At 36.5% G+C, this 15,207-nt stretch overlaps 1 protein-coding gene across 3 annotated transcripts in view; it reads right to left on the reverse strand.

The window, feature by feature from the left end:
- The window catches only part of ASAH2 (N-acylsphingosine amidohydrolase 2), an 80,883-nt gene that overhangs the window by 41,135 nt on the left and 24,541 nt on the right, over positions 1–15,207 (reverse strand). For 2 of the 3 annotated variants that reach the window (XM_053585953.1, XM_053585951.1), the window contains 2 exons: positions 4,496–4,616; positions 2,411–2,536 (listed from right to left, as the gene is read on the reverse strand). In XM_053585953.1, coding sequence (XP_053441928.1) covers positions 2,411–2,536; positions 4,496–4,616 — 247 coding nt within the window. The remainder of the gene's footprint in view (positions 1–2,410; positions 2,537–4,495; positions 4,617–15,207) is intronic. The other variant, XM_053585952.1, reaches the window with a different exon arrangement.

Genomic DNA, 15,207 nt, shown 5'->3' on the forward strand with positions numbered 1-15,207 from the left:
AGCATATTTCTTAGAAATAAGAAAGCAGGTCATAAATAGGGTACAGTGTTTCATTTATGTAAACGTGAACATGTATGTATGGGATGGAGATATAAGAAGCTAGGCTGTCCATTCAAATTTTAACCATGGTGATCATTGTGGAGTGAAAGGGGGCTCTTTTGGAGTAATTTTTTTTTTAATTTTCTGAACTTTACAGTATTGTTCGAAATGTTTAATGAGCACATGCCATTTTTAAAAACATTAAAGCTATGTTCTAAGTTTAACAAAAGGCTTTTTAAAGAAACCACATCAAAGCAGAAGATGTGGCAGTGTTTGCCCATTTCTCATTTTCCTTTTCTTTCTTTCTTTTTTTTTTCATGACAGAGCCTCAAGCTGTTGCCCAGGGTAGAGTGCTATAGTGTCACAGCTCACAGCAACCTCCAACTCCTGGGCTCAAGCCTCTCTCTGCTTCCCAAGTAGCTGAGACTATAGGCGCCTGCCACAATGCCCAGCTATTTTTTGGTTGCAGTTGTCATTGTTATTTGGTGGGCCTTGGCTGGATTCAAACCCACCAGCTCAGGTATATTGTAGCTGGCCCCTTAGCCACTTGAGCCACAGGCGCTGAGCCTCCTTTTCTTCAGAGAACCCCAGTTTTGTTCAGATAGCCGTCTCTCTCCCTGTGGCCAAAGGGACTCAGAGGAAGCTGACCCCATTCCTAGTTGCAAATAAATCAAAGGGCATCATGGCGATTCCCTTGACAGATGTTGTTTCAGGAGCCTCCAGCTTAATCCAAACAACACTGCCATTTCCTAAGCAGTGACCAACTGCTTTGGTTCAGAGATGGGCATGTGACATAAACTGTCTCATTCAGACTGAAAAGATGAACTTTCATTCCATGGTTGAAGGAGAGGTTCTCTCTCACTTCTACTGTATATGGGGAGGCAGTTGGTAGGGGCAGGTGGAGAAGTTGTTGGGGGGGGGATCCTGGCTTCCTTGCTGCTGACAGCCCCCTGCCCAACCTGAGGGAAACCCACCTAACAATTGGAGAAGCACAAAGAGAAACAGGATTCTATTGTGGGGGGAGGGGAGTTGATTTTGTCATAATTTTTCTGATTATGAAAGTAAAGAAAAAATATTCAAATGCATAAATATTATAGAAAAAGAAAACCTCACAATATTATCAAAAATAAAAAAACATGATGAATAATTCACGATGTTTCATTTTGTGTTTTTATTACGGTACACTATTTTTAAAACTAAAATCATAATGAATATATAATGTTAAATCCTGAGTTTATCAACATTGTGTAGTATAAGCTTTTTCCCCAGATTATTCAATATTTCTACAAGACATAAAGTTAATGCATGATATTCTCTTGCAAATAAGTATCATAATTTATTTAACCATTTTACCTGTGAATTTAGGGATTTAATAAGCAATTTTAAAATGTATTGCAAATTAATAACATGTAAAGATTTTTCAAATGAAGAGTAACAAAGACTTTCTAAATAGTGACATAAAATACAAAAGTGTAATAGTGAAAACTGTATCATTCATTGGACGGAGTTGACCAGCATAGAAAAAGTAGCCCAGAAATAGTGCATAATATCCCAGGTGATATCTTCTATAAATACAAGAATAAGAATTGAAAAACTAACATCTACTGTTCATGTCAAAGTTGAAAATAAATCTAAATGAACATTGGAGGAAAACAGTTAAATAAATGATGCTATAGCCTTCCTTGGTGTCTTTAAAAATTGCTACACAGATGTAGACATAATTATAAAAAGATCTCTAAGACAAATTAGGTGGAAAACTCAAGTCCTGAAACAATAAAAAAATCCGTAAATAATACATAAAATTGAATTATGAATTCATAAAAACATAAAGACATATGAGAACAGTAACTTCTGGGAAGCCGAGAACATAGAGGAAAAGGAAATGAATGGAGACTTTTACTTTTTACTACCTCTATGCTCCCACATTGCTGGACTTCTCTAAAGCAATATGTTTGGTTTGTAATTTTTAAAGAAATGAAAGCAATTTTAGTCTTATATAAAAAATATAGATTTTTATAATCAGTGAGAAATGTCTCAGGCAGGCCATTTTTGGTACAAATGTTGACTTCAGAAAGGCTAAGGCAAAATATTTCAGATTGAAAAAAAAATTTTTCAGAGTGTCCAAGTTTAGGAAAAGACAGTTAATCTCTGACTGTTCCTAAATTGTCTGACCATTCAAAAAACTTAACAGTCATTCATATGGAAAAGTATGTCTTTACTAATCGAAATGTAGTGGTTTGGGGCAGGTGCTAGAGGTAAGTAGGCCAGTGTATACTTGAGGACAACATATTTATAAATTAATGATAAACATTAAAACATGAAGGCTATGTGAGATGCAAAAACCGAGATTTCACGTGCCATAATTACCTACCCCACCGATGGGACAGGTGCTATTGGCATTATCACAAGACTCTCCCGTGTTGATGCAATGAGGGCCGAGAATGTTGGGGGACACATCTCCTAGGTTTGATGAAGCAAAAGCTGCTACATATGGTCCCTGCCAAAAGAAACACTCAGTTGCCTTTTATTCTTTCTTATTTTCTATAATGACTTCCATTACATTTTCTATGACATTCAATCCACTCTGGTAAACTATTTAAAAACATCTGCAGACTATAAAAAGAGGATATGCAAAAAGAGAATATGAAGAATTTTCATTTCTGAAAAGGCTCCCAGTACAGTTAGTATACATATTCTTACTGAAAATATTCAAATTATCAGCAAAGCTGCTTCAAGTATGAGAGTTTCACATTTATGCCTTCAACAGAAACATTTTGATAAGAAAAAGTGTGCAACAACAAATTATGAAATGCTGACCTGTCAATCTAGTCTCTGGTGTTTAACCGGGAGTTAAGAGATCCATTTGCTCTTTAAAAATAAGTACTCTACTGTCTTGAAAGAAAAGAACAAATGTAGGGTAGGCTTTCCTAATGCAAAACTGAACCTAATATACCACCTACCATCTGGATCTGCCCTCTAAATATCTTTTCTCTCTCTCTCTCTTCAGTGGTATCAGAGCAGAGTAAGACTTCAGCCTCAACCCAACTAGTCTACCATTCCACCCTAAATGTCTTAAATTTTCTTAGGGAAAAAAAAAAATATATTGGAGATCATATGTCTTTTTTGATATCAAAAAGATAATTTATCTCAGAGTGTCTAGCACTCAGGTGGTGATCATTAATAGGAGTCTTTTTTCTTTTCCCTAAAATGAAGGCTAAAATGGGAGAATAGAGTGAGGTTTACCAACAAAGAAGCTTGTAGTGGTTTGGATGTGGTCTGTGCTCCCTAAAACTCATGTGGCAGGGTTGAAAAGTGGGGCTTAGTAGAAGGTGATCAAGTTGTAGGGATGGCTCTCTTGAGAACAGATTACAGGGTGAATGAGTTCACACACTCCAGGAGTGTATTGCAATCGTTCCCACAAGAATAGATTGTTTCCTTCTGCACATGTCTCTGCACATGCTTGCTCCCCTGTAGATTGTTTCCTTTTGCTTCCTCTTTCACCATGCGGTCTCTGCACATGCTCACTCCCCTTCCACTTTCTACCATGAATAGAAACAACTTGAGGTCCCCACCAGACACAGCCACCCATCTTGAACTTTTCAATCAAAGAATCTTAAACCAAAATAAACCTTTTTGTTTAAAATGTACCCACTCTCAGGTATTCTGTTATAACAACACAAACTGACTAAGACAGAGCTTCAAGAACAGGCTCAATGTTAATGGGAACAATATCGTCATTCATACCTTTATAATGGAACATTAATCCTAGGCAAGGCTGGGACTCTCATTCTGTCCTCTATTCATCTGCATTTGGTGATTGGATACTGGGGCTAAGCAGGGCAGGGTCCCTCTTTCCATTTATTTATTGGTAGCTACTAATGCACCCCAAGTTGAGGAGATTTCTAGAGTGCCTGGACTGGGTTCCTGTCCCTCCCCCATGTCTGATCATGTCATTCAGTGAATTTCAAAGCTACAAACACAAGTATGACAGATTAGGCTTGTCTCTGATGTAGGCCTTATTGCAGGAAAATAGAAAGGGCCTTGAAAGGAAATTCACCATTAAGAGAGAAAACTGGACCAGCAGAAAGGACTCACCTGTCCTCATTCAGAGTTCTTACACAATTAGAATAGCACTTAATATTTTTATAGCTCTAAAAACAAAAGTGAACATCAATACAGTTTGTACTATTTTCAACTTGATCAAAACTGACCATATTTCTCAAACATCTTGAACTTGCTCTTCCCTATTTAATCATGACTTAGAATGCTGTCAGTATAAGTAATACATAACACAAAAAGCAATGGTTTATTACTCACTTTAATTTTTCTTCTCCTGTTAAGTAGATGGTGGATGCTTTCTATCCAAGCATATCTATCCAGGATAACAGTTTATCCCGGGGGTTTGAATTGCCTGTTCTGAAAACCACATGAAGCTTACAATGACATAAATTCTCACCTCTCCAGGTAGATACCCTCTGTTCTTCTCTTGCTCAAAAAGGTAAGTTGCATAGCCCACATTGTCACTATTTACAAGATGGTTGCTATTGTTCATGCTGACTGGATGGATGGGAAACCAGCTGTAAAAGATTGAGAAACTCTATGTTAATCAGAATCAGAGACTGGGGCCAAAAATGACAAGTAGGAGGTTAAGATGTCCCCAGCAGGGAACATATATTTTAAATGACAATCATTCCACATTTATATTCTTATTGTTCATACACTCCCAGTTAAAAATAATGTACTTGAGAAATCTGATCATTTACTTAAATTAAAAATATAGAACCCTATTTTCATGAGTGTTTCATCATCATCATCTTCATCATAAGACCAGTCAGCTACTACGTTACACCTAAAGACCTTGCTGGGCATAGACTCTGTCCTTCCAGACAGGCTCAAGTAATAATTGTTCAAATTAATTCAGATCAATTCAAGAGACATTTACTGAAAGTTAGCTCTATGCCAAGCATGGAATAAACTGTGGTTTATGCTCAGAATCTGACAGAAAACGGAAATGTGAACAAATGGCTTTCATACAGTGTGACAAATGTTGTAAAGAAATAGGCATAAAGTGTTTGGGGACCACAGATGACTAGCAATTAATTCTCGAGGACATTATGGGGAGAGGGAACAGCAGAGCAAATGCATAGAGAAATCAAAGAAGATGTTATGCATAATTCAGTATATCCTATGCATAGTAATATGTTTAATCTAGAGCTATACAGTTTACAAACTAATTTCACATCTATTACCTTATCTGAACTTCACAACCCTGAGAGATAGGCTGTTTTACTCTGCAAAGGTGACACAGAGAAGCGAAATGATGGCCCACAGATCCTGGAGGTCTAGGACCCAATTCTGGGTCTTCTGACACCTTGCCCAGTGCCCTTTGGAGGATCCAGCTCCACACAGGTGAAGAAGATTTTTACAGAATGGAAGACAATAAAGCAGGCTCGGCGGCTATAGCTCAAGCGGCTAGGGCGCCCGCCACATACACCAGAGCTGGCAGGTTCAAATCCAGCCTGAGCCTGCCAAATGACAATGACAACTGCAACCAAAAAATAGCTGAGTGTTGTGGCGGGTACCTGTAGTCCCGGCTACTTGGGACGCTGAGGCAAGAGAATTGCTTAAGCCCAAGAGTTTGAGGGGTCTGGGAGCTGTGATGCCACAGCACTCTACCGAGGGCGACAGCTTGAGACTCTGTCTCAAGAAAAATAAATAAATAAAGACAGTAAAGCAGATTGACTGAAATCCTCCAGAAAAGAGAGATGCCAGTTTATAAAGTGTTGGGTTAATTTAGGATGAAAAAAAAATCTTTTGTTGAGTCAATTCTTGCTGAAAGATTATAAAACATTTTAGTTTACATTTCTACCTAAGTAACATAGTGCACAAAACTAAATATTTATTTAGTGACTAAGGAGATATTCAGGACTTTATTCAGATGTCAGTTCTCCTCACCTAACAGAAGTAAATACAGGCCAGAGGTAGCCAGCTCAAAGCCCACTGCCACTGGGCAGACCACATAAATGAGTTATGACGGTTGGAACAAGACAGCCAAGTGTGGACTGTGGGGAACTTGCAGGATCTAAAGGCTGCACCCTCCGCCCAGCTCCAGCCAAATGCTGCCTTACTGGAGTGTAATCCGGTACAACTAGCTCTTCCATTTTTTTTTTTTAAAGGAGACACATATCCACATTTTCATCTGTGTTTATCAACTTTTAAAATTTTCAAGAAGTAAATGGTATGGGAACAAAGAATGAGAACTTCTTCAAATTAAGAGACTTAAGATATTTAGCCAACAAATATACTTTGTGGACTGTGTTTGGATTCTAACTCAAAAAAAAAAAAAACTGTTTTAAAAAAACTTTATTGATATAATTAGGGAACACAGACTGGGTGCTAGACCATATTAACAGACCAATCTTAATTTGTTATGTTCATTGAGTGTGATTATAATTTTTAAGTCTTTATCTGCTGAAGATACACATTGAAATACTGATGAATGAAATGCTCGGTATCTGGTATTCGCTTTAAAATACCCTCACAAAACAAATAAAAAAGGGAGGGGACAGGATGAAACAGAACGACAGCATATTGGTATAATTATTGAAGCAAGACGGTAAGTTACAAGGAGATTCATTACACTAATCACTCTATCTAGGGATGTTTTTGAAAATTTCTATATAGTTTCTTTTTTCACGTGGGCATCCATTTTGAATTTTTTTAAACATAATGTCAAGCCACATCACCAGTTAGTGAGCTGAATTAAGTCCCCAAGATGCCTATTTACACCTGTGCAAAGAAATAGAAGTTTAAGGTGAAGATCTTCTAAGCTCATCCCCTAGAAGTTACTTGCTATTTTTTAATTTTTTACAATTTTTCTTAAATTTTTATATTTTTTCTTAAATTTTATAATTTTTCTTAAATTTTAAAGTTGTTTTTATTAATTTATATATTTAACAAAAATCCAAGAACCTGCCTTCACCCAGTGTAGTTTATGACCACCTGGTCACGATACACAGAATAGAAGAAATAGAAGAAAAATGAAATAATGTCATCCACTGGAATTGTCATCTTCCAGTCTTCTCAAAATTAGTGCTTGAGAAATTAAGTACTATACAGGATGTCCATGAAGTTTGGGGGCGGGACACGATTATAAGAGGAACTCTATCTAACAAATGCAATCAGTGTAACCTAATTCTTTGTACCCTAAATGAATCCCAAACAATAGAAAAAAAAACTTTTAATAAACCAAAATTTAAAAAAAAGACCTTGTTCATAAATATTTCCATTGCATCTCTACTAAACTAGTAAACAATTTAAGGCTGTATAAATATTCCATAATATGAGGATGATTGGGAAAATTATGGAAGCCCCCTCCACTCAGTAAAATATACATATCCAATAATAATTTGTGTTATCAGGGACAGCCATAGGTTATAATATTTAGCTAACTAAAAGTGTCCAAAACTAAACATACAGATAGACAACAAATGTTCTGTGTAGAAAGGTTCTACGTAGAAAAAGTACAAATGAATAAATAAATGAAATGCAAATAGTTTTCTTTCTAGGATGAAATTTTCTGCAATTTATTTTTCTTTTCCAACTCAAATTATCCATGATGAGTACTTATTACTTTCATAATCAGAAAAATAAAACACCTTTTTAAATGTATGCTCATAAATCCTGTTCTGCACAATAAAATAGATGTATCTCTTTAAAAAAATCCTTTACAAAAAAATAAAAGTTAAAACTATTTTAAATTGCACACAAACTTTATGGACATCCTGTATTTCAGACGCCTTTCAAATTGTAGATATACGTTAGATATATCCTTCACATGGTATATGTATATGTGTAAACATACTATATTTATTTTACATATGTATTTGTGTTAAAAACATTGGGGAAAAGCCCTTCTAAGTTTGTGTGTGCATACGTGTATGTGTGCTTTGTCTCTTTCTCTTAAGTGTCAGGAAATTCTAATCAATGAGTATTTCCTCCTTAGGTTGATTTTTGCTTTTCTGGAGTTTACTCTTTAGTTTGGAAGGAAATGGTGGTGGCATGGCACTTCTGTTGTTCCTCAACCAAAATATTTCTTTCTGATATGATCACATTGAGGCCAGCCAGATTCAACCATGATGCACTGTTTCCAATGCAAATCAAAGAAAAACCCAGAGAAGAATTCTCTTAGCATTGACTATTATTTAGCACTTATTAGGCAGAGAATTTTATATACAGGATCTCGTTTTATTCTCACAAGAATCCTTTGAGTCAGGTACTATCATTATCTTCATTTTACAACTAAGGAAACATAAGTTTCAGAGTGGTGAAGTAACCTGACCTGGGTCACCCAGCAGTGAGTCAAGAATCCACGTTTGTCATACTGAACTGAAATGCCCTTCTCCACTAAGGGATACGAGTTCTGCCCCTTTTCTTCATTCACTTGATTGTTCTTTACCTGTTTAGATATTTCTGGCTCTGTGCCGGACATTGGGAACATAAAGATGACTGAGGCCTCATTTTGGCCTTGAGAAATGCTTTTTGTTTGTTTTCTTTTTGAGACAGAGTCTCACTCTGTCACGCTGGATAAAGACCATGTCGTCATAATTCACAGCAACCTCAAACTCCTGTGCTTAAGTGATTATCTTGCTCAGCCTCTTGAGTATCTGGGACTACAGGCACCCGCCACAATGCCTGGCTATTTTAAGAGACGAGGTCTTGCTCTGGCTCAGGCTGGTCTAGAACCTGTAAGCTCAGGCAATCCACCCACCTCGGCCTCCCAACTACTGGGATTACTGGCATGAGTCACTGTGCCCAGCAACCAGAAATGCTGGACAGGTCCTCTAAACAGAAATTAAACAAAGATGTTAGAGATTTAAATGAAACCCTGGAACAACTGTGCTCGATAGATGTATATAGAACACACCATCCCAAAGATAAGGAATATACATTCTTCTCATCATCCCATGGAACTTTCTCCAAAATTGATCATATCCCAGGACACAAAACAAACCTCAACAGAATCAAAAGAATTGACATTCTACCTTGCATCTTCTCAGACCACAAGGCACTAAAAGTGGAACTCAACTCCAACAAAAATGCTCAACCTCACACAAAGGCATGTGCTGAATGACAGTTGGGTTCAGGAAGAAATAGAAAAGGAAATCATTAACTTCCTTGAGTATAACAACAATGAAGACACAAGTTACCAAAACCTATCAGATACAGCAAAAGCAATCCTGAGAGGAAAATTTATCTCTTTAGAAGCCTACATTTGAAAAACAGAAAGAGAGTGTATTGGCAAACTCATAAGCCATCTGATGGAACTGGAAAAAGAAGAATAAAATCTAAGCCTTAAACTAAGCAGAAGAAAAGAAATACCCAAAATTAAAGCAGAGATTAATGAAATTGAAAACAAAAGAATCATTCAGAAAATTAATGAAACACAGAGTTGGTTTTTTGAAAAAATAAATAAAATAGATAAGCCTTTGGCTAGATTAACTAGAAATAAAAAAGTAAAATCTCTAGTAACTCAATCAGAAATGACTGAGGGATTGATCCCTGTGAATCGAATAGTGACTAATTCTCACATAAATTGAATTTAATTTTGACCAAAGTACATTATTTAAACATTAATTTTTAATTCGACTTGTTAATATGTTGTTTAGGATATTGCATCCTCATAAGTGACATATGTTTGTAATTTCCCCTTTATAATAATATATTTTCTTCAATTTTAATATCAGGTGTACCCAGATCAAGTAGAATGATTTTAAAGCATTTCTTCCTTTTCTACTGTCTATAAGATTTGGCAAGATCTGTTTTTCGAAATTATCTGTTACTTTCATTTATAAATATTAGTTGTCTATTTTTTGAGACTAAAAAAAATAGTAAGTTAACTGATGACTCCATACTGAACCTCAGAGTCAAAGCATTCTATAATAGACATACTCTTATTTGACAATGTGAATGTTACTTTCTTTTCATTATTATTATTATTGCTTAATATGTTGATGAAGCAATAGTCTGATTCCTTTTCTGAATGTATTTATGTTCTTTCATTCTTTATGAGGTTTTGTTTCTAGTCCTTATTTTAAACATTGTCATTGTTATTAAAATTTAAGCCTTTTAAATTTTGTGAAGACAAAAAAATGGAACCCTAATAAACACATGTATATGTAAAAATTAAAAAAAAAGAAATGCTTTATAAAAGGTAAGACATTTGAGCTGGGTCTTAAAGAGGAGGAGGAACTTGGCAAAGGAATCACCAGAAAAGAGACATTTCTAGCAGACGAAATGGCATCTGCAAAGTCACAGAGATGTGAAGGACAATGATGTGTTCAGAGAATCAATAAAGCAGAGTGGACATGAGCAAAAAAATATGGCAGTTGTACCATCCATTGAATCAACACGAATTTATTGGGAGCCAAGTATATGATTAGCATTGAGTTAAATACCAAGGAACTTAAAGAAGAATCAGATATGTTCTCTCTACCATCAAAACCAACAGTCTTTGTGGAGAAAGCAAATACTAAGAATTTCAGCCCACTAATTAGAACACAAACTTGATTTCTTATTTATTTTAGGCTTTAAAAAATAAATCAAACTTCTCTACAAAATTGAAAAAATAAGTATTCAGAAATAATTATTTGAATTATAAGACAGTAAGATATTGTACTTTTTTTCTTCTGCCATTTCTAACATATGTATTAAAATACTGGGCTCATCACAGCAAAATACTATGGTAATACATGAATATTTATAAAGAAATACAGAAAAGTGGTCATTTTAATTTTAAAAACTGCACTTAGAGCTTCTTTTATCTGGTCAAAAAATATTCTTCAAAGCAAAGTTCAAAAGAGAAGAAGAAAGGCTTGGTTAGTTTCAGAAGAAGTTATAAAAAACAAAAAGGATGAACACAACTCTGACAATAAACATTTTTAAAGTGAGATATCACAACTAGATGTCAAATAAAAAATCAGGGCCCTACCTAAGCTAAAGGAGAGGGAAGAAATGGGGTATCTGATTCTAGTTTGTAGCAAAGTTAGTTAAAATTTCTGGATCTCTGTTCCTGAGACTAAAAAATAATAGATTTCAACTATGTTTTATGAATCAATAAGTAGCATATTAATATAGAACAGAAAAACTATTTTTTCCTCCTGTGCAAATGAGTCATTTGGAGCAAAAGGTTTCTAGAGCCTTTTTAAATTCAGACATTGTGTGTTTCCTATTCTGAAATAGAAAAGAAAAGCCAAATGTAAAATAAAGCTCCTTAAATATTCTATAACAGTAACAAATCCACCCTAGGTTCCATTCTCTCACACCTAGGGCCCCAAATCCATAGTGCGGGTTGTTCCCTGTACATAAGTGACTATCCAAAAGGGTAAGCGGAGATTTAACTCCAGCTCCAGCTCAGCTCACCAAGCTAGGAGCCTCAGTCAGCCCAGAAAAGGGTGGTGCCTTCATGTGCTTTAGACCAGGGCTCTGCATGCTAGCTATGACCCTTTCCAACCTAAATGCCCACAAATAGGAAAATAAAACACCAACCATCCAAAGATGGTGTTCATGAAAATTCATAGTAACATAGACGCTCCTCCTATGTAGTACTGGGTAAATACAATACAGGAGGCTGCCGTGGGCTGAACAGTGTCCTCACAAAACTCATGTCCATCCAGAATCTCCGAATGTGACTTATTTGGAAAAGGGATCTTTATAGATGTAATCAAAGTAAAGATTGAGTGATATTATACTGGCTTAGTGTGGCCCTAAATCCAGGGACTAGCGTCCTTATGATAAGAGGAAAGGATCAGAGAGACACCCAGAGATACAGAGAAGATAATGTGACGATTGAGGCAGAGATTGGAACAATAGGTCTACAATTCAGTGAATCCGAGGATTGATGGCAAATCCCCAGCAGTGAGGAGAGGAGCATGGAAAAAAATCTCCCTGGGAGCCTTGCCTTGATTTTGGACTTCTGACCGCTTAATCTGTGAGGGAATAAATTTCTATTGCTTTAAGCCACCCAGACTGTGGCAATGTCTGGTTTCCCTAGGAAACTAATGCAGAGGCCGTGTATTACAGTGCTAAGAATACTAGCTCTGGAGTTAGACAAAAGTTACTAACCTATTTGAACCTCAGTCTGCATATCTGGAACATACGATAACAATAGTATCTACCTGGCATCATTTGACAACTAAAAGAACTAATACACGTAAAGTGCTTAGCACAGAGACTGGCCCCTGCTAACAATGGAATCAATGTTCCCCTTGATGCTGCTGGTGTTGACACAGCCGCAGCTGATAATGTTGATTATGATGATAATAAGGGAAAGAGACGCAGAGCTCCGAGCTTAAACGTATGTATATGATTCATAAGATTAACACAGTGTTAAATATATAAAGGGGTGTCGAACATATAAGCACATGCATTAATACATTCAACCCAAATGATACGAGCATGAAATGATTAAATGAGAATAACCTGCCCTCTTGTGGCAGAAACGGCGTCCTTACAAAATGCCCATGTGCTCTTCCATTTCCCAGTCCCCCATACCGGGCAGGGCACGTAAGGGTCTCTGACCAATAACAAGTGTGCAGGAGGACCACCCAATCTTCATTAGACTTTGCGTGAGTGGGAAATAAGCCTTTAATATGTTAAGCCACTGCATTTCATGTTCTATTGCTGTAGTTGGCTTTCATTGCTTTGATGAACACACTTCTTTTTCACTTTGTTCACAGTTGTCCTCACTCCACCCCACTGCAAACCACTTGGGGAAAGAGAGAAGAAAAACCACTTGTGTTATCCTGTAAGGTTTACTGGGCCCAGAATTTTACCCAGTGGGCAGTCTCGGGTAAATTTTAAAGCATCCGCAGCAATGGGTAACAGCCAGAAGACCAGACTGCTTAGATTTTAAAAAGAAGTCTACTAATTTGTGAGTATTGATTTTGTATCCTGAGACGCTGCTGTATTCCTTGATCACTTCTAAGAGTTTTGAAGTTGAGTCCCTGGGATTTTCCAGGTATAGGATCCTATCATCAGCGAAGAGTAAGAGCTTGATCTCCTCTGACCCTATTTGGATACCCTTGATTGCCTTCTCTTGCCTGGTCACGATGGCTAAGACTTCCATTACTATGTTACATAGCAGTGGAGGCAATAGACATCCTTGCCTAGTTCCTGATATGAGTGGAAATGTTTTCAATTTTACTCCATTCAATATGATATTGGCTGTGGGTTTGCTATAGATGGCCTCTATCAGTTTAAGAAATGACCCGTCTAAGCCTATTTTCTTAAGTGTTCTAATCATGAAAGGATGCAGGATATTATACACAGTTATGATTTAACAAAAAATAATTTTGCTAATATAAAAATAATAAAATAAAAAGACAAGGAGTTATAGCCTGAGGAGCCCTTCTAAGTCCCAGGTAAACCAGGGGCCGCCATCCAGAAGCATATTTCTACCATCTAGAGATGTGCATTCTCAACTAATCTTTCTATTATCTTCAAAAATCCTAAAGGAAAAAGTCTCTGTAGATAATGACATCAAAGAGATATCTGGTTTGGGTCGATTCCATTAAGTTACACCAATCAAAATTCTTGCATCTTTACATGGTATGATTAAGTGATCAAAAAAAGAAAAACAGGAAATGGCCAACAAGAATTTTTTTTTTTTAATTCAGCTCAACTATGAGTTGAACATATACAAAGGAAAACAACAGTAATTTGGCTTTTTTGAGTCTGTTACTTGGCAACAATTGTAAAGCATGATGATACTGAAATTGGCAAGAGCAGGGGAACAACATTCTGCTCCTATCTGAGTAGCAGAAGTGTAAACCAACAAAACCTTTCCAGAGGGCTGTTTGACAATGTAAAGGAAAGGCTTTAAAGTAAAAACATTCTCTTTGGCTCAGAAATCCCATTCTAGGAATGTAGCTTAAGGAACTTGTTGGCAGATCTATGAGCTATCTGTTTGAGAATGTTTGTCACAATGTGTTTTATGATGGGAAACACTGTAAACAACCTAAATAGCAAATGGCTGCTGACTGGTTGAGTATATCACAGAGCATGGAATAGAATACCACACAGTAATTTTTCAATAGTGATTTCAGAAACACAAACTAGCAAACTAGCCATTGAAACGTATTCATAAGGGATTGCTAAATGGAAAAAAAAAGTTACCAAATTATGAATACAATAAAGTCTCCCTTTCTTTAAAAATAAAAAATTTATGGCAGTGCCTGTGGCTCAAAGGGGTAGGGCGCCAGCCCCATATGCTGGAGGTGGTGGGTTCAAACCCAGCTCTAGCCAAAAACTGCAAAAAAAAAAAATTTATGAATGCGGCTAGAAAAAAAGTCTGAAAGGCTATGTAACAAAACATTCATAGAAACTATCTCTGAGTCCCAGGATTATCAGATGATTTTTTTTAACTTTTTAATTTTTTTTTCTTATTTTGGAAACTTTAGAAAATATGTAAATGCACTATCAAGTAAAAACTACTTGATAAAACACAAGGAGTGACTCCTAAGGTAAACGATGGGTAATAATGATATGTCAATGTAGCTTCATCAATTGTAACAAATGTCCCATTCTGGTGGGGGGTGTTGATGGGGGGGAGGGGCTGTGTGTGTGCCGGGGTGTGGGGCACAATGTGTATGGAAACTCCCTGCACACTGTGCTCAATTTTGCTTTAGAAAATAAAGTATATTAATTTTAAAACTGCTTTAAAATATTTTAATTTTAAAAATCATAAAGCCTATTAAAAAAAATAAAACTGTACACCGGCACAGTATCACTTCTGCCATTTTCTGTTGATCAAGCAGTCACAGGACCAGCCACATTTCAAGGGCTATGGAAGTCATCTCTATCTCACGATGGGGAATGGCAGAGTCCCTTTGGATAAAATGGAGAATAAGAGCTATCCTTGCATTGTTGTAGTCGTCTTTGAAAATTACAATCTGCCATTTGACGGTTGATTTTTCTCAGATTACTATGAGGGTACATATAATGAGGTTGCACTGTTTGCATTTGTAAGGTGAAGTCTGAGATGCAGTTGTGTCCTTCACTCAGAAAGTGTGCATTGCAGCCACTGGGTGGGAACTTACCAGCCCTCTTCCTCCTTCTCATCTTCTTGAACTTAATTGAGTTTTTCCCTAATGTGGGACTGTAGTTGTT

The sequence above is a fragment of the Nycticebus coucang genome, chromosome 3 (assembly GCF_027406575.1).
Source record: "Nycticebus coucang isolate mNycCou1 chromosome 3, mNycCou1.pri, whole genome shotgun sequence".
Classification (NCBI taxonomy): Eukaryota; Metazoa; Chordata; class Mammalia; order Primates; family Lorisidae; genus Nycticebus; species Nycticebus coucang.